This window comes from Eptesicus fuscus, chromosome 6 (assembly GCF_027574615.1).
Source record: "Eptesicus fuscus isolate TK198812 chromosome 6, DD_ASM_mEF_20220401, whole genome shotgun sequence".
Taxonomy (NCBI): domain Eukaryota; kingdom Metazoa; phylum Chordata; class Mammalia; order Chiroptera; family Vespertilionidae; genus Eptesicus; species Eptesicus fuscus.
In genome coordinates, this window is record NC_072478.1 from 10,833,003 (window position 1) to 10,854,453 (window position 21,451).

Here is a 21,451-nt window from a genome sequence, read left to right on the forward strand (position 1 = left end):
CAGCCTGGGTTGGAATAGCTGCTTCTATCCCTAATTGCCTTACAAAGTGAAATGTAAAAGAACATTTGTAGACCTACTTTGTTTTGTATTATTCAGGTTATGGCTTCTCTATATAGAAAGAAAATAAATAAGAGTTGACTATGTTCATTAGTAAAATTATAGGTCTACACCTCTTACCATATGGAAATTGCCATTTCCACTGAAATTGAACTCACACTGCATCATATCAAAGAAAATGGGGATGGTGGCTTTGCGAAGCTCTACTTCAGGGGTCAATGTGACCTCCAGAATGGGACCCACCATAGACGGGATGAATTTGATTTTGTGGGGACCTAAAATGAAAGTAAGAAAATAAAAATAATTTCACTGGAGGTAAAGCATTACAATCTTCCTCCCCAGGGCCCGTGAGAAAAAAGAGTACGTTTATGTGCGTAGATCAACTCCCTTCAGACCTGGGCGACTGCATACTGTATTCTGACAAGTGGATGTCACAACAAGAGACCAAGAGTCAACATTCACTTCCAACACACAGACAAATTAATCTTAGTGTTATTGGAATTAAAATTAAAAAAGAGTCCATCATGGCATGCTCATCACACAGGTGTGTGCGTGGGCTCGTTCAAGGTCATACACTCACCCAGGTTATACCACATGTCCCGGATCCTAAAGCCAATTTCTTTTCTCATGTCCCCATATCTAGGAAAAAGACCATAAGCAAGAGAATGATTTGCAGTGAAAATAAGTACCTATAATAAAATGAGGAGAACAAAAATATCCTATGTTCCGCTAGGTCACGTGGAAGGCGGGTTTTGATACCTAACCAAGCCCCGCGGAGCCCCACAGAGGGGCGGGGTGGGGGGGGCACCTTCAACAGCAGGAGGGGCCAACGCAAGCACTGGCGGGTAACTGAGAAGACGAGGCTGACAAACTGGCCGAAGGGAGCAGAGTGAGAAACACTCTGGCTGCTGTTAAGCAAAGAAATTAAAAACAGAAATACTAGTGGGAAGGGTAAGTGGGGTGTGATTTATATAGTAATGGGACCATGCTGAATTTATATACTTATATTTGAGTAACCATGTCTCATACCGCATTGGAAAGCTCTGGACATACATTCTCAATGGGGGGATAATTGCTCCCGAAGAGGTGGAAATTGGCTCTTGGGGGCAAAAAAGCCTGCTGTTTTCATAAATAAAGTACAGGTATACAAGTAGTATATAAACAGATATGCATATATTTATTGGGTTAATATTCATTGGGGTTGTGATTAGAAAAACAATTTCTAAAAAGGTTACTTATAGGAGTTGATAGCGGGGACATAAAAGTGAGAAACACTGATCTAGACAGTGGTTCTTGGGGGAAGTGACTAAGAATGACCTGGAACTCTCTTGAAGAATACATATGCCTGGCTACCCCTCACCACACCAAGCCAGATCAGAGGCTGGGGCTTGGAAAACCAGGAGCAGGAGGGTCAAAGCAGATACTGCAAATGTTCCCAGGGGACTCCAACAGGGACCTACGACCGTCCTACAAGCTCGGCTCTACATTTTTGTCTACTCATGCGACTACTGCGCCAAACGTGTTTGTCAAATTCCTCCTTTGGAGATGCCTTCAGAAGCCAGTATAAAAACTTCACTTATGGTTATCCAACCAAAATCAAATCTATCCTTGAAAGAAACTGTGTCATTTAAGATATTCTAAAGAGTGAGATTCAGGTATCCATCTTAAAAAATCTATCATCTTTTGATACCCACCTCACAAAGAAATCTACAAGTTTTACTTTTACCTTTGAAAACACAATCACTACATCTCCATCTCTGAGCCACTAACAGCCAGTGTTTTCAGGAGCAACCAGAGGTAGAGGAGCTAAATAATTTGTCTAGAATGCCAGACACTCCAGAAGAGGGAGCAGAGCCGAAATTTCACAGCCTTTAAATGATAAATTCCTCAAGTTCTTCCTAACTGCACAGCCTTGGAGTTTCCAGGCTCTCAAATTCCGAAACAGACCCGAGACAAAAGCAATGGAAAGCTTCCCTGAGCTCTCATCACTCTCATGCGTGAGTGCATTTTGAATTCCGAGCAGGAATCTGCAGGCCTGCTCAGGTGATGTGCTAGACTCGGCTTCTGTGCCCAAGGGACTGAGAGGCACAAAGGAGCGGGCTTTGTGAAGCACTAATGAGGAAGAGGCACTGTGCCTGCAATTTGGACAAGCTGCCAGCAGAGGGCCAGCTGTTCCCACAGAATGTGATGGGTAATGGGAAAATGAAGGGGGCCTTGGGAAAAGTGGTGAATCTGCGGAAATCAGTGAAATACATATAAGAGTTGCCTCACTAACAACATGGCACCCAGTGGACAGTGATGTCTGTGACACCCAACATCTTGTTCTGAAACGGAAAATATCACCAACCTCATCTTAAGCAAGTTTGAGAGGACACTCACTTTTTCATAATTTTGGTGCGCTTGGCTTGAGAGAAGGTTTCAAGCTGAAGGGACTCGTGGGTGAGAAACGCTACTGCCAAATGGAAGTAATTGTTCCAGAGCTGTTCAGAATTAATTGTGTGGGCGAGAAGAAAAGGAAAATGACATTAATAAGGGTCATCGCAAAACAGTGCTATATGGTGCAAGTCACTTGCCGGGGATTTAATTTTAAAAAATCCATAAGACTTTTTTTACTTTCTTGTGTTAAAATTATTGAGCCCTGAAAATGTTAACACAATATTAATATTAACATGTTAATATTAATTTTAAAACATCCAAATTATTATATTTGTCTTTACTCCTGGGATAAAGGCAAACTGCTGCCAAGAAGCATACCTATTTATAGTAAATGGTCTGGCAACATGTATGAAAAACCCTAACATTCTGCCAAACTTCCAAAGTAGTAAATACTTCAGGACTTTATCCTGGCAAAATAAATCATGGCTATTTAAAAATACTGAAAACAAGGAAGGCCCTCCAAGTGCTATTTAAGCTAACAGAAAATGGAAACAATCTAAATGTTCATGAGAATATGGCTAAATAAATCATGGAGGAGCCAGACAATGGACTGTATCAGCCATTAAAAATATTGCAAAAATATGTACCATCATCGAGAAGATCAAAGAAAAAGTAAATAAAGTAGATTAATAGAGGTTATCAAAGAACTGCACAGCTCAATTCCATTTTGGCACATACATACAAATACGCATATACATATATACATATACACATCTACATGTATACTTATGACTCCCCACTTTCAACATTCCCCAGATACAAACAAAGACACGACCCAGCAGAGCACGTCACCGACAGAGCGCAGGCTGGCACACAAGCTCCGTGAGAGCAGGGCCCTGAGCGCCTTCACTGGGGCCTAGAACAGGCCCTGCACATGTAAATACTCTAATATTTGTTGATGAATGAATGAATGAATGAATGAGTGAAGGTGAAGCTAGTGACCACCTGTTTGGTTATCACTTTGGACTTTCAACCAAGTGTGTATACAAACCACTCTCTAGAAACTGAACCATCGGTAGGCAGAGCACATAGGTTATGCTAACAGCAGGAGACTGTCTTTCAATTTCCTTCTTTTTGCTTAGTTATATTTTCTGCCATTCTTTTTTTCTTTTTTTTTCCTCCATTTTTTTTTATTAAGGTATTATATGTGTACATATCTTACCATTGCCCCCCTCACCCCCCAGTGTTTTGTGTCCATTAGTTATGCTTATATGCATGCATACAAGTCCTTCGGTTGATCTCTTATCTCCCCCACCTCTCCCTAACTTTCCCGCTGTAATTTGACAGTCTGTTTGATGCTTTACTGCCTCTGTATCTATCTTTTTGTTCATCAGTTTATAATGTTCTTTATTATCCACAAATGAGTGAGATCATGTGGAATTTTTCTTTCATTGACTGGCTTATTTCACTTAGCATAATGCTCTCCAGTTCCATCCAGGTTGCTGCAAATGGTAAGAATTCCTTGCCATTATTTTTTTTTAACAATTAGTTTTAACAGAAAGAAGAAAAAACCTTGTTTGACTATGTGTGGAGGACAGAGGAACAAAAATGTGTGCTTCAGGAAAGGACAAAGGACAAGAAAACTTTTGCATTTGAAAATGGTAAAATCTGAGGTGAGGTTTTCCAAAATGAGCTGGTTCTCTTGCGTTGGCTGAGAATCCAAGGAACTAGGCGCGTAGCAGGCTTACCTGAAGTTCAAAGCCTGCCTGATCCATGAAACGCCTTGTGAGAACCTCAGCAAACTGGTTGATGGCGCGGAGGAAAACCCTGGGGGAGGAAAACACGGGTAAGAAAGGCACCTTCATGCTCACTGCAACACTTCCCGTCTCTGTTACAAACAAAGCAAAGCAAACCTGGACTTGATCAACCGAGGTCCTCAGGAGACCAATGACAGAGCACAGCCTGCAGAGGACACTACAGGTCAGTTTCTGGAACTGACTACTAGCTCCATTCAAGGCTGCATCTCAATTTAGCCCCTGAGGGCAGAGCTGGGACAAGTCAGGTCTCCCGAGACTCGCAGAACGGGGCTCTGCACTCTATCATGCTACTCCTGATCCAAAGTCTGTGCAATGTTTCTCTATCGGCATAGAGTAGGGAAGGGCTTTTCTAGTCAGGTCTGAGGACCTTGTAGAGCTAACAATAATGGTGAGAATCATGATTTACTTTATCCGCCTCTTTAAAAATTCTGAAGCTCCTTTAATAGAACATATGTATTTCGTTCATTTCACTTCCATTCCAAAGTATTCGTTGTGGGCCAGAATCTACAAAGCGCTGACTTAGATTTTGCTTTGAAAGGGACTGTTCCTGGTCTTATGACATTTCAACCTTGGTGGGGGCCATTTGCCATTTGACCCAAGGAAAAACATGGAAAATTCAATGAGGGGGTAAAGAGGTTTGGGAATCCAAAGGAAGAGAGGATGACATCCAGGTCAAAAAGGATTGATCCCTTCGCAGATGCCACCTGAGAAGGACCTGAAGGAGCAAGTGGCAGGGTGACAGCCAGAGGCGAGGGGGAGGCGAGGCAGGTGGCAGAGCAGCGTGAAGGGAAGGACAGAAGACGTTCAGGGGCTGGGAAGCGGCCAGTTTGTCTGGAGCGCAGCGTGGAGATAGAGGGGAAGAGTGGAGGAGAAGGCTAGAAAAGCAGGCAGGGCCAGGATGCCAAGTCTTTGACCATCAGAATGACGAAGACCATATGGAGCCGCTGGCAGGTGCCATGGAGAGTTGACGATGACGATTCGGTCAGGAGACTACAGTAGAGAGAAGGGGGTAGAGAGCAGGGTCAGAGCAAGGGCAGCAGCCGGGGAAATCAGGAACATGAGCACACAAACCAGGCTCGTGGAAGTGGGAGGAGCCTTGCTTTACAGATGGTGGATCTGAGGCAAAGGATTTCACAGGCCTTCACACAAGTCCGAGAGCTATTACCCTGCCCAAGTGCAGTGACCCCTGAACAATGCAGGGGTTAGGGGCACTGACCCCGGCACAGTAAAAAATCCTCATATATCTTTTTACTCCCCCAAAACTTAACTACAGTCAGTCCTTTGTACCCTCAGGTTTCACATTGGCGGATTCAACTAACTGTGGATCAAAAACAGTATTTTTAATCTGAAGTTGGGAATCATGGATGCAGAGGGCTGATTATATTAATAGTCTAATGTTGACCGGAAGCCTTACTGATAACATAAATAGTCAATTAACTCATATTTTGTATGTTACATGTATCATGCCAGAGCAAGGAAGAGAAAATACATTTACTGTGCTTATTGAAAGCAATCCATAAAGGTGGATCCACGCAGTTCAGCCCATGTTGCTCAAGGGTCAGCAGTATTCAGTCAAATGCCCTGGGCCTGCCCGGGCGGGCTTACCTGTTCTGAGTCATATTCATGACCATCCAGTCTTTGGCATAGACATTCTTTCCAATCAGATCCTTAAACATGATAAAAGTTTCCATGAGGAAGTCCTGCAGAGAACAAAGGAATGGCTGGAGGAAAACTGGGGGACACGTCATAAGCCTTCCTGGCATGTGGACAAGAAGCAAACTATACCACAATAAGACATCCCCAGTCCCTCACCAACAGCTTAGCTTTTTAATAAGGTTTTGGGGATAGCAAAGCATTTTACTGCTATCGTATGATTTGATTCTTACATCATATACTCTGATGAAAAAACTTCCCACATTTTACAAATGATAAAACGGAGGCTGTGAAAAATTAAACAACTTGCTTAAAGTTGTAGAAACTAGGAAGCAGAAGAGCCAAGGGAAAAACTTGGGGTTCTGAACCCTCCGTTTAAAGCCAAGTGCTGTCTCAATAGGTCTACTGCATTTAAAACAAATTCACCAACAGTTGTTGGAAAACTGATATTTCAGATGACTGAGTCCCATTTTCCTTTATTATTGTTAGAACAGAACAAACATGCTATAAAAAAGAAGCAAGTCGGGGTTCTTCCTATTCCAGGAAGGCAGCCACGTGAAGCCTTAGAAGAAGGGTCCTAACTGGTCCTTAAAAGAGATTCTAGCCGAAACTGGTTTGGCTCAGTGGATAGAGCGTCGGCCTGCGGACTGAAAGGTCCCAGGTTCAATTCCGGTCAAGGGCATGTACCTTGGTTGTGGGCACATCCCCAGTAGGGGGTGTGCAAGAGGCAGCTGATCGATGTTTCTCTCTCATGGATGTTTCTAACTCTCTATCCCTCTCTCTTCCTCTCTGTAAAAAATCAATAAAATATATTTTTTTAAAAAAAGAGAGATTCTAGCAGTGGATCATAATGACCGTAATAACTGATAATCAAAGTCCAATACTGGCCAAACAGCGGTTTTACTCAAAGTGGGGGCTATGAACAAAAAGGACCACAGAGCAACTGAGCTAAAAATCAAAGCTGAAAACTTGGAAAAGCTTTTTTATTTATTAGCTAGTTAAATTTAGACATTTCCCACTCGGATTCCTGAAATGGAAACCCTGTCCAATTTCTCTAACACCGAACCAACGCAGTTCTTTCTTATGAATTACACCATGTAGCAGAAGGAACACGGTACGTGGGGGCAGGAGGCCTGGGCTCTATTTCCAACTGTACTCCTTGGGACATGGTCAAGGTGGTTAACTCCCTGCACTTTGGATGCCAAACAGCATAGGAATGCGGGCAACTCTGGCTCAAAAATCTGTGCTGCCCCTGAATCTTCCCTTTGGCTCAATGAGAGTCAAACTTTGCTTCTTCAATTCTGAAATCGTAGACATATTTAATGCCTCTTAACATTTTCCATCAGATTTTAAGTGTTCCTACCAATTCATTAACTATTCTATTAATCTTTTTTTTTTTTCATTTCAACAAGAATTCATGGTTTGTGAACAAGGGTTAGATTTAGATGCCAAGGACTCAATACTGAACGCCTGGTAATCTAAGTTAACGGTAAATGGTGATCGAATGATAAAGGCAATTCCCAATTTCTTTTTGCTCATAACCCCCTTTTAAGTAAAACAGCTGTTTGGCCAATCCCTCCTTTTATCTACCACTTCCCAAAGTCTTTCGAGTGAGTCATTCAGAAGGCAGCAGGAGAGAGGGAGGGGCCAATCTACTAAAAGTCAGAAGATCTAGCTGTGCTGTAACACAGCCCTCCACCAATGCCTACAATTCCCCAAGGGACTAATCTTCTTTGTAATTAAATAGTAGAGGGGGAAGAGCTCACCACTGTTTTAGAAAACAGGAGTTAAAACTGTTTTGTTTGTTTTTTGCTTACTTAATGGAGCCAAATTGTCAAGAGTCTGAATTTAGTACAACTTCCACTATTCTACCTGTTTTCTGAAGGAACTTTTAAAAAAGTCACTAAACTATTTCTGTATTAATTTTAAATCACATCATAATAGTAATAAGATTATCGTTATAAATAGCTCATCTTCTAAGGCATTAACTACATGTCAAGCACACAGCTAGTCATTTTCTATGATCGACTCAATCAATACTCAACTCATAGTACCCCTCACAGTAGGTACTGTGTACTGCCTTACAGATGAGAAAACTGAGGTTAATGAAGTTAAATGCTAGTAGCTTGCCTAAAATTTCGTAGAAGAAAATGGAAGAGCCAGAATTCAAACCCAGATCTGGGTTCTTAAATCCACTACACCATCTGCCTATGGAGGAGAAACAATGCTACCCTACCCTAAGCTTCCATCTCTCCCCTCCCCGCTTTCTTCCTAATTCTCATGCACCTGGTCTCGCAGGCACACCTACTCACTGCTGTGGGTCCTGTGCCACACTGCCTGCCAGAGCTGGCCCGAGTGGAGGCCCAAGTAGGCCTCCAGATTAAGCCACATGGTCCAATACAGCATTTGGAGAGTTCATTATTGGGCCTACTACTACTACTACTACTACTACTACTACTACTACTACTAAGCAGTCGTTTCTCTGCAATTCCCTGTGTTTTTCCATCATGGGACATCACTAAACGGAGGGTGACTGGCATGAAAAGAGCTGGATGTCCTTGTGGGCAATGGCCATAGACCATCCAGAAAGTAGACAATCTAGAGCATAAAGAAGACTGAACTATGCATGGACGATGGGAAGTGATTGAGAGCAAAGACCACGGCCATGGGGCATCAAATTGCTAATCCAGATCCATGTCCAGCTCACTGCTTACAAGATGGTACCATCAGGGATATTTAACAGCCACTAAATAAAGATCCGTGAAGGGAAGAATTCTGGGGGATAGCCAGAGGCCTGGCTTAGCCTCTCAGGCAACCTTTGCTTATATGCTGAATAGTAACTCTGAGAACAATTTTCTTGTTTAAAACAAGGGAATGGAATACTTTCAACTGAAGATATAAGGGTTGTAAGGGGCAGGCATTACCTCTCCTTGTCTCCCTTTCCAGAACTTCTGAAAATGATGCTTTCAACCACATTTCAGAAGACTTCGCACACCTCAGCCCCCTAAAACCTTTGCCAGGTAGGAGTAACTATTGGCCCTAAAAAGAAGACACTACCCTCTTTTGAGAGCAAAAACATCTCCCAAATGTTTCTAAATCAAGCTCCCTTTAAGCCCAAGAAACTCAGGGGGTTGACTGAGGACCCCGGGTATACAAATTATACTTGTCTTCAAGTCCTATCCCAGAGAGAGAGAATCGATACTTTCCTTTTCCTCATCACTGTGGACCCCACTTGAAAGGAGCTGGCAGGAATGTGGATGGGGAGAGACCCCTGGACGCCTGGTGCTCAGTTTTGGTTACTGTTTTTGCTGCAAGTAAGGATCCTTAGGATCACCAGGACTCCATAAAGACAACTTACACTGATGTCTTGGTTGGTTTTGAAAATGTTGATATAGTGGGTGTAGTGGCTGTCGTCCATCTGCCGCAGGATGGCGATCATGCACGCAACAAAACTCCCCTGAAGGAGAAAAAACACAGACCCCAAACCCCTTAGACCAACGGACAAACAAGGTTTGGGCACATGTACTTGGCTTTCCCAACCAATCACCTAAGCAGGGACCAAGCCAGCTGGAAACATTCCAAGGGTTCCCAGGGTACGCGCTGTGCTGTTTCTGCCTGAATCGACCTCTTCAGCGCTGAGGTGAGGAATGTGGAGGGCAGCCTGTAGGTCAGGGGCCACTGCCTCCACAATCTCAGCTAGATTACTAGTGAAACCCCAGCTTGTGGACTCCAGCTTCTTGTTGAGACAGAGTCGTGGGCTAGAGGTCCAGAGAGAAACGTCTGGAATACTTAGATTGTTGGGAGGAATATGGTTTGGAGGAAAAAGAGAGACAGCAAAATAGAGCGGAGGAACAGAGAAGACAGGAAGTGAGGCTCCTGACTGAACACTTCAACGTCATTTCTGCAACTCTAGGAACCTTGAGCCAGTTATACCCAGTATGTCACGTGCGTGTTAACTGTGCACCTATTAGATCATTACTATCATTTCTATTTTTGAGGTCAGGACTTACATGACCTCATCCAAATGTATTTGAATTATAATTTTTCTAGCCAGAGGGCAAATATCCAGAGGTAAATAGCTTCCTGTGTTAGCATCATTATGAAAACAACACAAATTTAAGTGAATTTGGCACAGGGCAGATGAATATACAGCTGTTCCTGGGATGGAGGGAATGGCTTCCTAAACTCAAAAACAACCAAGTCTATTCGTGTACACCTCTTTCTGAATGAGTCTGCTTTAACCTCTTTTGTTTTAAAAGTTTTTTCTTTTATAACAAAATGTAAATTTAATGCACGAAGGCTTCTCACATATACTGCAACCCAGCGTGGAGTTTACATTCCCATCAGTGTCCACACCATTGTTTCTCCAGGCTTTTACCTATTCGTGGTATTGAGCTTTTATTTAACTTCCTTTTTGGTTAATTTGCATTTCCTGCTCTCAATTACACATTCTGTCCATATGTTTGCCAGTCACTTATTTTTCTCCCTTTGCTGTTTGCTCATATTCTTTATCCTTTTTTAATTAAAATATTTTTTAGTGGTTTGTAATAGTTCTTTAAATAGTAAGGCTATTAGTCACTTGTCACATATTTTAAAAATAATTTTTACAGTTTGGTGCTTAAAGTTTCATTTGCTTATATACATTTATTTTTTCACATGTAAGACTTTAAATTTTTTACTAGTAAAATCTATTGTCTTCTTTGATGGTATCCTTTCAATTTTTTAAAAAAAATCATGAATCTCTTTTCTCTTAAAAATACGTATATATTCATTTATGTTTTCTTTTAGCTGCCTTGGGATTTAATTTTTTTTACATTAAACCATTCGTTCTATCTTAAAAATTTTATTTTGTGGGTATAACATAAAATAAAAGTCAAACAGATATTTTCCACATTGTTCATATATTTTCCAAATAAAATTTATTAAAAATCTTCACTTTCCCCATTGGAAGGTAAAATTTTTCATTTAATCTAAAGTCTCCTTTTAAGTTCCTTTTAAAATCCTGTTGATATATATACTCTGTTGCTTGAGTCCAACACTATTTTAATTACTGCAGCATTATAATGTTTTCAAATCTGGCAGGCATATCCTGCATTATCACTTCCATTGGGCTATTCATTGTGTGTATCTTCCATTTATTTTTTACTCTAGTATTTTTGTGACTACATTAAACGAACATTTTTTGAAATTTCTGTATAGCTATTTTTGTAATATAGAAAGGTTGCTGAATAATATTTATTTTGAAATCAGTTAGTTTAATAAATTATTCATCAGTTATTAAAATTTCAGTTAACTCTCTTGGGTTTCCTAGATATGGTAGCCATTTCAGCTAAAAATAATAACAATTATGAAAATTATTTTTCCTTTTCAATATTTATATTCAGAATTTTTTTTTTGGTCTTATTACATTGGCTAGAACTTATAGAAAAATCTCAACAGTGTTGAGATTTAATATTTTAATTCTCCTTTTTATGGCCACTACCTAATATGTGCCTGGTGACTGCATGTTAAAAACATCTCCTAGTCTTAATTTGGAATAGATGTCATATCATATATACTCTGGCATCTTTGGAGTCATGAAGCATTTTTCCTCTTATTGAATTGATATATTTTATTAATGAACCTTCTAATATTTAACTATTCTTAATATCCAGAACTTTATTAAGCCATCTATATAGTTATGAAAACAATATAATGTGTGTGCATAAGTATAATAAGGTAAAATTTTTCATTTAATCATATATGTGTGTGTGTGTGTGTGTGTGTGTGTGTGTATTTCTTTTTGTGACTGTGTCTTTGCCTCTTCATATGTCTTTCCCTCGCTTTCTCCGTCTTATGTTTATCTTTCTCCAGCATTCTCACTGTGCTCGCTTGGTCCCTCTGTCACTCATGCATCTCGGCCATGTCCACAACCATCATCTTGCTTTAACTGAAACATGGCAGCAGTTCAACCACTTTCACATTCACATCCCCACCCTTCCCTTCAAACATACCAAGCCAACATCCCTGAGTTAAACAAGAAGGGTAATGGATGATTCTACTAACAGGAGCTGAACAGGTAAATGTCAATTCAGACATAGTAAGTATTACCTGTATCATTATGTGTATCAATATATCATTTCCTAAACAGCATAGTGACCAACCTGCCTTTCTTTAAATACTCTTTACATAATGGCAGCAATGGTGTGGCAATAACATTAATGGTGTGTCCAGCCAGTAGCGATACCTTTAATATAAGAACCGAATCCTTTTATAACAAGCTTTGGCTCATCCTGAGTTTTGATCTAGCAGAAAGACAACGTTTTGCTTGCGGGCATTTCTCTACATGCTTATTTGGATCGGCTCCAGCACCCGGATGGAGAACGTAGGAGGGGCCTCTTAGGATTTCTGCCTTGGCTGGAAGGCCCTTCCCCACACACCCACACTCCCGCCCCTTCTGCAAGTCTTTGTCCAAATTCTACCTCCTCAGGAGAGCCGTTCTTAACCATCTTGTTTAAATTCTCCCACCCTTAGCCCGCACATTGTTTTTTCTCCAGAGCACTTATCTCCTAACACTGCGTATTATTTGTTGTTGCAGTTACTACTAGGCGGGAAGCTTTGCTAAGGGCGTGGTTTCTGTCTGTTCTGTCCCTGATGTATTTCCAGTGTCTGGAATAGCACCTGGCATCCAGCAGCTCTTTAATACTTACTCATTGACTAAATACGTGGTTTTTATTTACTACAGCAATTTGGGATAGCTTTCTTACTATGTCCTCTAATGAACATCTAATTATATCTTTTAATATCGCACATAAAAGATGCTTCACTTTTATAATGATACAACTTGGCTTTCAATAGTTACCTGTGGTCTCAGTCATATTTTCTGACATCTAATAGACACAGTAGATGGAGAATGAGAGGCCAGATCAACACAGGCACTTCTAAAAGCATCTTAATCCCAGGTTCTTGAAAATGTTTGTTTTTTCCCTTTGAGCCCAAAGCGCTGGAGGGCACCACAAGGTGCCGATCTAAGAGCACACTGAACATTAGTGGAACTAGGATGCAAGGGGGAACTGAACTTACCCGGATTCCTCCCGGGCATCCACAGGACACAGTTGGAAACAACTTGGTAAAAGCTGCTGGGGACGGGGTTGGTTGACAACATGCCCAGGCTCTGAGCCAGGCTGGCTGCCTGGTCCCAACCCTACTTCAACCCTCTGGCATGTATGTAACCTCACCAGGTTTCTTAACCACTCGTCGCATGTTTCCGCATTTGAAAAAATGGAGCTAATGAAAGAGCTTCCTAACAGGATGGGTGCAAGCGTTTGCTGAACTATCAAGGGCTGAAGACAGTTTCTGGAACACAAAAATAACTGGCTAATGACTTCTACTATTGTCAGCACCACAGCTGGGAGCCGTTACTATTATGGGTCTAACGGGGAGGATCCAGACAGAGGCTGCAGAAACAGAGTCAGAACTAAATTACTTGAGATGGTAGAGGAAATGCTGAATGCAGCTACCAAAACCCCTCGTTTTCTGCTCCCAAAGACTCAGCTTTTCCTTGAATAAAACATTAAATACTCAGAATATTTGGTCGAAGAGAAACAGCGTTATCAGTCTTCCTAGGGTGCCCGCACGTCTTGGTGGGTCTCGGCTTTAATGTATTAGACCAGGCTTTTGTTTAACCTTCAACCTGAGCAAGACTCCTCAGGAATGGACCGGCATGTCTTATATTTAGGGAATCCTTAAAAACGCTCCCCTTGCCAAAACCGGTTTGGCTCAGTGGATAGAGCGTCGGCCTGTGGACTGAAGGGTCCTGGGTTCGATTCCGGTCAAGGGCATGTACCTTGGTTGCGGGCACATCCCCAGTAGGGGGCGTGCAGGAGGCAGCTGATTGATGTTTCTCTCTCATCGATGTTTCTAACTCTCTATCCCTCTCCCTTCCTTTCTGTAAAAAATCAGTAAAATATATTTTTTTAAAAAACCGCTCCCCTTAACCTTTCAACCCTGGGGAAAACCAGTCAGAGTTAAGATCTGCTCACAGTGGAAACCCGCCACCCATCTCATCTGGTGAGGCTGGAAAGTTCCAGACCCCTCCAAGCCACAGTGCATGCAGGTGCAGATGCACACAGGGCGGGGCAGCAGCAGCAGGGGGCCCCCCCCGAAGCGATACTCACAACGTGGGGAGACTGCCGGTTCATCGCGATCACGGTCCGATTGATCCTCCTCAGCAGCCGCTCCATGATCAGCTGTATGTGCATGGCCGTGGGGCCCTGGGGGAGACAGACAGGCACACCCCTTCGGACTCAGGGCACTTCTCTGCGGGAAACCCTGCACAGAGGAAGTTTCTGGCTCCTCCCTCCCAAGCAACCTCTCATCCAAAAGGAAAACACGGTTGCAGAGAAAAATACATAACATCGACGCTAAGGACTCAGTTGAAAGGATCAGTTGTAACCCTTTAAAGATGAGCATGGGGCTGGCGGGGAAGGAGGCCGCCCTGACGGTCCAGACCGCCGGGTCCACGGAGAGCTCACTGTGGCCACCAGCTCTGCACAGTTTTGGGAGGGCAGCATTGGCACGAGGTCCTTGGTCCCGGTTCTGAGCAGGTCAGGTTGCCCAGGACAATTAGGCACATGGCCAGGAAGTGAAAGGCAATAATACAGAGTTCTCAGTAGGAGGAAAACCCCCAAGAAACTCAACTCAAGGAGATGTGTTCAAAATCCCTGTGTTGAAGCTCTAACCAGTACTGTGATGGCTTTTGGCCACGGGGACTTTGGGGGCATTCGGTCATGAAGGCAAGCAAGGCCCTGGGTCTGATGGAATGAGTGTCCATGTCAGAGATTAAGAGAGCTTGCCTTTTCTTTCGCTCGACTCACGCACACCGAGTAAAGGCCATGTGCGAACAAGCCACCTGTGAGCCCGGAGGACAGCCCTCACGCAAACCCCACCATGCCAGCACCTTGACCTTGACCTTGACCTTGACCAGCCTAGTCTACGGTACTGCAGGTTCTCAAGTAATGTTGTTGCATTATAATGTTGATGAGATGTCTCAGAAACTTAACTCTGTTTGCCTCAAGTAGCTGGTGGTAAAACGTCTCATTATATATGGTTTCACTTAAAGTCACAGAATCTATCAATGACATTAAATGAGGACCGACTTTTTCAAAAAATGGTTATTGAATTCATTGGGGGTGACATGGCTAATAAAGTTACATATATTTTAAGTGTACAATTCTGTAATACATCATCTGTATATTGTACTGTGTGTTCACCGCAAGTCAAGTCCCCTTCCATCATCATTTAACCTCTTCTGACTCTCCCCACCCCCCTTCCCCTCTGATAATCACTATAGTGTTATCTGTGTCTGTGAGTTTTTTTGTTTTTTTTTCTTAATCCTTCACCTTTTTCATCCAGCCCCCCTCCCAACCTCCCTCCCTTATGACAGCTGTCAGTCTATTTTATGTATCTATTAGTCTGTTTCTATTTTGTTTATTATGTTCATCAGATTCCACATTTAAGTGAAATAATATGGTACTTGTCTTTTACTGACTGGCTTTTTTCACTTAGCAGACTACTCTCCTGGTCCATCCATGCTGTTGCAAAAGGTAAGGTTTCCTTCTTTTTTATGGCCACATAGTATTCTATTGTGTAAATGTACCACAGCTTGTTTATCCACTCATCTACTGATGGGCACTTGGGCTGCTTCCAAATCTTGGCTATTGTAAATAACACTGCAATGAACATAGGGGTGCATATATTCTTTAAATTAGTGTTCCAGGTTTCTTGGGATATATTCCCAGAAGTGGAATAACTAGGTCATAAGGCAGTTCCACTTTTAATTTTTTGATAACTCCATACTGCTTTCCACAGTGGCTGCACCAGTCTGCATTCCCACAAACAGTGCATGAGCGTTCCCTTTTCTCCAAAGCCTTGCCTGCACTTGTTTGTTGATTTATTGATAAAAGCCATTTCTGACAGGTGTAAGGTGATATCTCATTATGGTTTTAATTTGCATTTCTCTGATGATTAGAACATTTAACTTTTTTCATGTCTCTTGGCCATCGGCATGTCCTCTTTGGAGAAGTGTCTATTCAGGTCCTCTGCCCATTTTTTAGTTGTGTTGTTTGTCTGGACAGCCCTAGCAGACTAACTTAGGGATTTAGCAGTTTGATTCTGTCAGGTGTGACTCTGAGCGATTATTTAACCTTGTTGAGCTTCAGTTTTTCATAGCTGCAAATAATAAGGTTCCCTTTCAGGGAATAGTTGGGCAGATGAACACAAAAATGCCTCATTATTGTGTGCATCTGCCCAACTAATTTTTTATTTTTCCTTCTTTCTGTTTTTATTTGGGGGGGGTGTAATTTGGTGTTCAACTTCGACTTATCAATATTCAACCTGACTTTTCAAAGCCTTTACCCATTCTTGCTTCATGATAGATATTTTGAAATTCCTAGTTAATGCTTCAAATAACCAAAGCATTGCCAAATGTAGTTTTATTAAAACATCCAGTATTGCCCAAACCCAGTGGTTGGCAAACTCATTAGTCAACAGAGCCAAATATCAACAGTACAACGATTAAAATTTTTTCTGAGAGCCAAATTTTTTAAACTTAAACTTCTTCTAACGCCACTTCTTCAAAATAGACTCACCCAGGCCGTGGTATTTTGTGGAAGAGCCACACTCAACGGGCCAAAGAGCCGCATGTGGCTCGCGAGCCGCAGTTTGCCAACCACGGCCCTAACCGGTTTGGCTCAGTGGATAGAGCGTCGGCCTGCAGACTGAAGGGTCCCAGGTTCGATTCCGGTCAAGGGCATGTACCTTGGTTACGGGCACATCCCCAGTAGGAGGTGTGCAGGAGGCAGCTGATCGATGTTTCTCTCTCATCAATGTTTCTAACTCTCTATCCCTCTCCCTCTCTGTAAAAAATCAATAAAACACATTAAAAAAATACATTTCATTTAAAACATCAAGTATTGTTAGCTTTCCCTCTCCCTCACCTTCTTTCCTTCCTTGCTTTTTATTACTTATTTATTTGCTTCCCATTTTTTGAATGAAAGTGATTCATAAAACCTGCCTCTTGCCCTGGTGGGACAGCTCAGTTAGTTGGAGCATCGTCCTGTACATCAAAAGGTGGTGGGTTCGATTCCAGTCAGGGCACATACCCAGATTGCAGGTTCGATTTCTGGTCTGGGTGCATGCAGGAGGCAACTGATTGATGTTTCTCTCTCACATTGATGTTTCTCTCTCTTTCTCTCTTATCATCTCTAAAATCAATTAAAAAACAAACAAACAAACAAAACAAAAACAAAAACAAAAAACAAGCCCCCTGCCTGTCCTGGTGATGCTGCTTTCACCTCCAATTACATAACATTTCCATACTCTCGCCCTGACAAGGCGTGTAAGTCCTCAAAGGGCCTTGTGTGGAGGAATGAACAGCATCCCTAAGCCCTTAAGCTGGGGCATGAGTATAAATAAGCAAAGCACAGAGATGCCTGAGGTCAACTCCAGGAGGGCTGGCCACTTGCTTGTCTTGTTCCCTCAGGCATTCTTAGACTTACCACAGGGCCTGGAGCATGGGGGCGGCTTCATAAGTGTTTGTGAACCGAATTCATAACTCATGGTACAAAAGGATAATACCCTTAAAAAAGACATAAGGAGGCAGACGGGAACTAGCAGAGTTTGGGCAGGATTGTGCCAGGAACAACTTCTTGGAGGTGTTTATTGCCGCTGGACTTTGAAGAATAAGGACAAGGAGGAGATAAAGCTTTGGGAAGGAGGAGGGAATCCTGGACTATAAAAGAGGCATAGGAATAAATGCCAGTAATTAGAGCCAGGAATTTGCTGAGGAGATGAGAGCGAATACAGAAAGATATAGGAAGTTAGCCTGTACGTTTTTAAATGCTTATGGTGGGGGGAAAAAAGCAACATACCATCATCACCAACAAAAATGATTGAATTTACTACTTTAACAGAGTTTTAAGATCAATCATTTTGAATGCTTCTGCTCATTACAGGAAACATCATAGGGAAGAGAAAAATAATTTTTAAGCCAGTTAAATCTCCTAATACAGAATGTAAATATAGTCAAGTCACTTTTGAAGAATCATTCTCTGCAGTAAGAAGATAGGCAGAGATATTATATACTAGAGGCCCGATGCACGAAGACTCGTGCAAGAATGGGCCTTCCTTCCCCTGGCTGCTGGCACTGCCTTTGCTCTGGCCTAGAGCCGCCTTTCCACCTTCCCACGCTGCCCAGAGGCCCAGAGCGGCAGGAGCAGTGCAGACCGCCCCCGGCCGCTTGGCGCCTGTGTATGCAAATTAATCCACCATCTTTGTTAGGTTAATTTGCATACGCACTCCTGATTGGCTGGTGGGCATTGCGAAGGTAGGGTCAATTTGCATCTTTCTTTTTTATTAGTGTAGCTATTTAAAAGACAACAACAACAGTATCAGAAGTGGAAGAAGCCTAAGAAGTCATCTCAAACAATTCCTACATATTATTGAACAGCGAAGTGGGCACCACGAGATTGCCAAAGGATAAAGAGCTGGTAATACTAGCCCTGGCTGGTTTGGCTCAGTGGATAGAGCATCGGCCTGCAGACTGAAGGGTCCCGGGTTTGATTCTGTTCAAGGGCATGTACCTTGGTTGTGGGCACATCACTAGATCAGTGCAGGAGGCAGCTGATCGATGTTTCTCTCTCATCAATGTTTCTAACTCTCTATCCCTCTCCCTTCCTTTCTGTAAAATAATCAATAAAATATATTTTTTTAAAAAAAGAACTGGTAATACTGGGACGAGAAACCCAGCCCTGCCTGATTCCTGTGTCTCAGGTTAGTTTAGGATCATTTACGTATATGCATGCTTTTAGAACACTGCAGCCCTCACTAAGCCAGAGTGCCTAGCACACTGTTGCCAACTTTATGGGGTTCTGAGCTTCATTTTAGTTTTTTAATTACTGAGTCCTAAAGAGTTACATTTTAAAAATGTTATTGTTATCATGACATGAGTAATCACATTTATTTGTCGCAAAGTCCTTGGTTAGGAATCAAATCCCTAATCACAAAATTCCTTATGGGAAAGTTATTCCATTTTATAATGTGGTTTCTAAGAATACATTTAAGCAAAAAAGGGGGGGGGGTGATCTATAATTAATACTAAATAAATAGTGCAAATTGGGGCTCAGGGAAAGAAGACAGGCAGGTACATAGCCGTGTGTCCTGCTGTCCCTCTGTGGCGGAGGTGTGACTATCAGAAATGCAGGCATGCCCATGTCATGGCCAGCAGGAGATGAGTCAGGCTGTGGCCAAATTGGGTGGACCCTGGGAGGTGAACACAGGGTCTACCTATGGGGAAAGGACAGCGTTTCTCCTATCCCTCAAAAGAGCTGACTCTAAAGATATCAGTAAGAGAACAACCAACAGTGATTTCCCTGCTCTGTAAGTCACTGCCATGCAGCCATCGTGGAGGTGGTGACCATGGTTAGTGCTACACTGAACACATTCTGCAAGGTTTTCCGGCCTCTTGAGTGGAGGGTACGCCTCGGCTGTGGGCTGTGCTAGCCTGGGACATCGCAAATCCAGGCTGATTCCGCCCCAGGATTTTAGGGGCACAGGTGCCTACATCATAGAGACGAGGCCAGATAAGAAAACACGTCATTTCCACGAGGCTCCGAAGGATCGGCGTCAGAGACACTGTGAAAATGAGAACTTCCAAGAAGCTCAGGAGCATGTACAATGGTGTGGTCAGGTACAGAGGTAAAGAAGGCCGAGGTTTCTAAAAAAAAGCAACGTATAAACAGGCCTCTGGTTCTGAAAGGTGCTCACAGGAATCTCAAAGAGGACAAGCAGGAGAAGCGGGCAGTGCGGCCCCAGCGGCAAGCGGACTCTCCTGGCCAAGACTTGCAGAGCAGGCTCCAGCAAGGACAAGCCTCTCTAACCATTTCCAAAACGGGGGCGGCCTGCCCAGGACCCAGATTCTCAACTGCCGGGGCCGAGCCCTAGGACCCGGAAGGCCACACACAGTGCCCACGGCAACGGGGCCAGTGTGTGCTGTGGTCCGCGTCAGTGACCATTCGACTCACCACATCTTTCCTGTCCAGCACTTCCAGGATGCTGCTCAGAAGCTGCGAGCTGGCCTCGTGGTCAGGCTTGCTGGAGTTGTCGTCCAACTGGCCGCTGAGCTGGTCTGTCAGCAGCGGCAGGAGCACGTCTCTGCACTCTGGGGCAGAAGATGAGACCGCACAGCTGCAGGGCAGGGCCGCCTGCTGAACGCCGCTCCCCACTGCAGTGCATGCCTGCCTGCTCCCCAGCCCCGGCTGCACTCCGCCCTGCAGCGCTGGATCCCTCAGGAGCACCCGGAGTTTAGGAACTTCGGCCCTGTAACTCGATTTTTAAAACTAAGAAAATTGTACGTGTCATCGGTAACTGTAACACGATGCTTAAAGTGTTTGATTTCTTTAGCCATTTTTAAAAATTGCCAACTTGATACTCGAAAGCAAAGCCATATGAAACTAATAAACTAAGAGGTTATACAGTTAGAAATTCGGTTTTGACAGAGACAGACACAGATACAGAGGACAGACTGATGGCTGCCCGAGGGGAGGGAGTGGGGACCTGGTTGAAACAGGTGAAGGGATTGAGAAGCACTGATTATGGTTACAAAACAGCCGTGGGGATGTAAAGCACAGTCAGTAACACGGTAATAACTACGGATGGGGCCAGGTGGGCACGGGAAATAGCAGGGGGATCACTTTGTAAAGCATACGATTGTCTATCCACTACGCTGTACACCCGGAACTAATACAAAGTAATATTGAATGTAAACTATAGTTGAAAAAAATGTGAAAAATAGAAAGAAAAAAAAAGTAAAATGATTTTGTTTTGACATTTTCTACCTAATTGAGAAAATTTACTCTCAAATTCTTATAACCACCCAGCTTCACCACAACACTGTAACATGCCTCACGGACATTCTATCCACGTTTTCGCAGGCACGTGGGCTTCACAGAGTAAAACCTGCACCTTCCTTTTGGAATCTTCACCTTGTAAAACATTATATGGCGAATCCAGATATCCCAACACGCACACTCACAGAGTGACTGTCATCAGTGAGAATACTTCCCCTTCATGAACCCAACTAGGGCAAGCTTGCTCCAGGGCGCAAACACCCACCTTTACTGGCTTTTATCCTTTCTGCATCCTTAGAGGCAGAGGTTATCCCAGCATACCAAGACGTTTAGTAATATCACATTTTCTACTGCAGAGCACTCACTAGTTTTTTGTACTACTTTCCAACTGTGTCCTCGCAAAAGGTGAAATCTCTAAGCACACATTCATAGGGTCACGAACCATCAGAGTCAGGCTTCTCACTTGATCTAGTTCAAGTCCTTCATTCCACAGAAACAGAAGTGGAAACTTAAAAGTCACATGACCAGCCAGAAAGTCACATGACCAGCCAGAGGCATGACTCACTCAACTTTCCCCTTTCTGAGGAGTCCTGCTGGTCTCACTCGCCTCCCCCAGGCAACACAAATAACATGAGGTCACCCTCAGGACTTCCTGACCTGCTG

General features: G+C 43.1%; 1 protein-coding gene across 1 annotated transcript in view; it reads right to left on the minus strand.

The window, feature by feature from the left end:
• DOCK5 (dedicator of cytokinesis 5) overlaps window positions 1–21,451 on the minus strand; it is a 206,005-nt gene that overhangs the window by 42,651 nt on the left and 141,903 nt on the right. Inside the window, exons 26-33 of the mRNA XM_054717208.1 lie at window positions 19,964–20,100; window positions 14,060–14,155; window positions 9,262–9,360; window positions 5,856–5,950; window positions 4,182–4,260; window positions 2,437–2,537; window positions 638–696; window positions 178–332 (exon numbers count right to left, since the gene is read on the minus strand). Of these exons, the coding sequence (XP_054573183.1) occupies window positions 178–332; window positions 638–696; window positions 2,437–2,537; window positions 4,182–4,260; window positions 5,856–5,950; window positions 9,262–9,360; window positions 14,060–14,155; window positions 19,964–20,100 (821 nt within the window). The remainder of the gene's footprint in view (window positions 1–177; window positions 333–637; window positions 697–2,436; window positions 2,538–4,181; window positions 4,261–5,855; window positions 5,951–9,261; window positions 9,361–14,059; window positions 14,156–19,963; window positions 20,101–21,451) is intronic.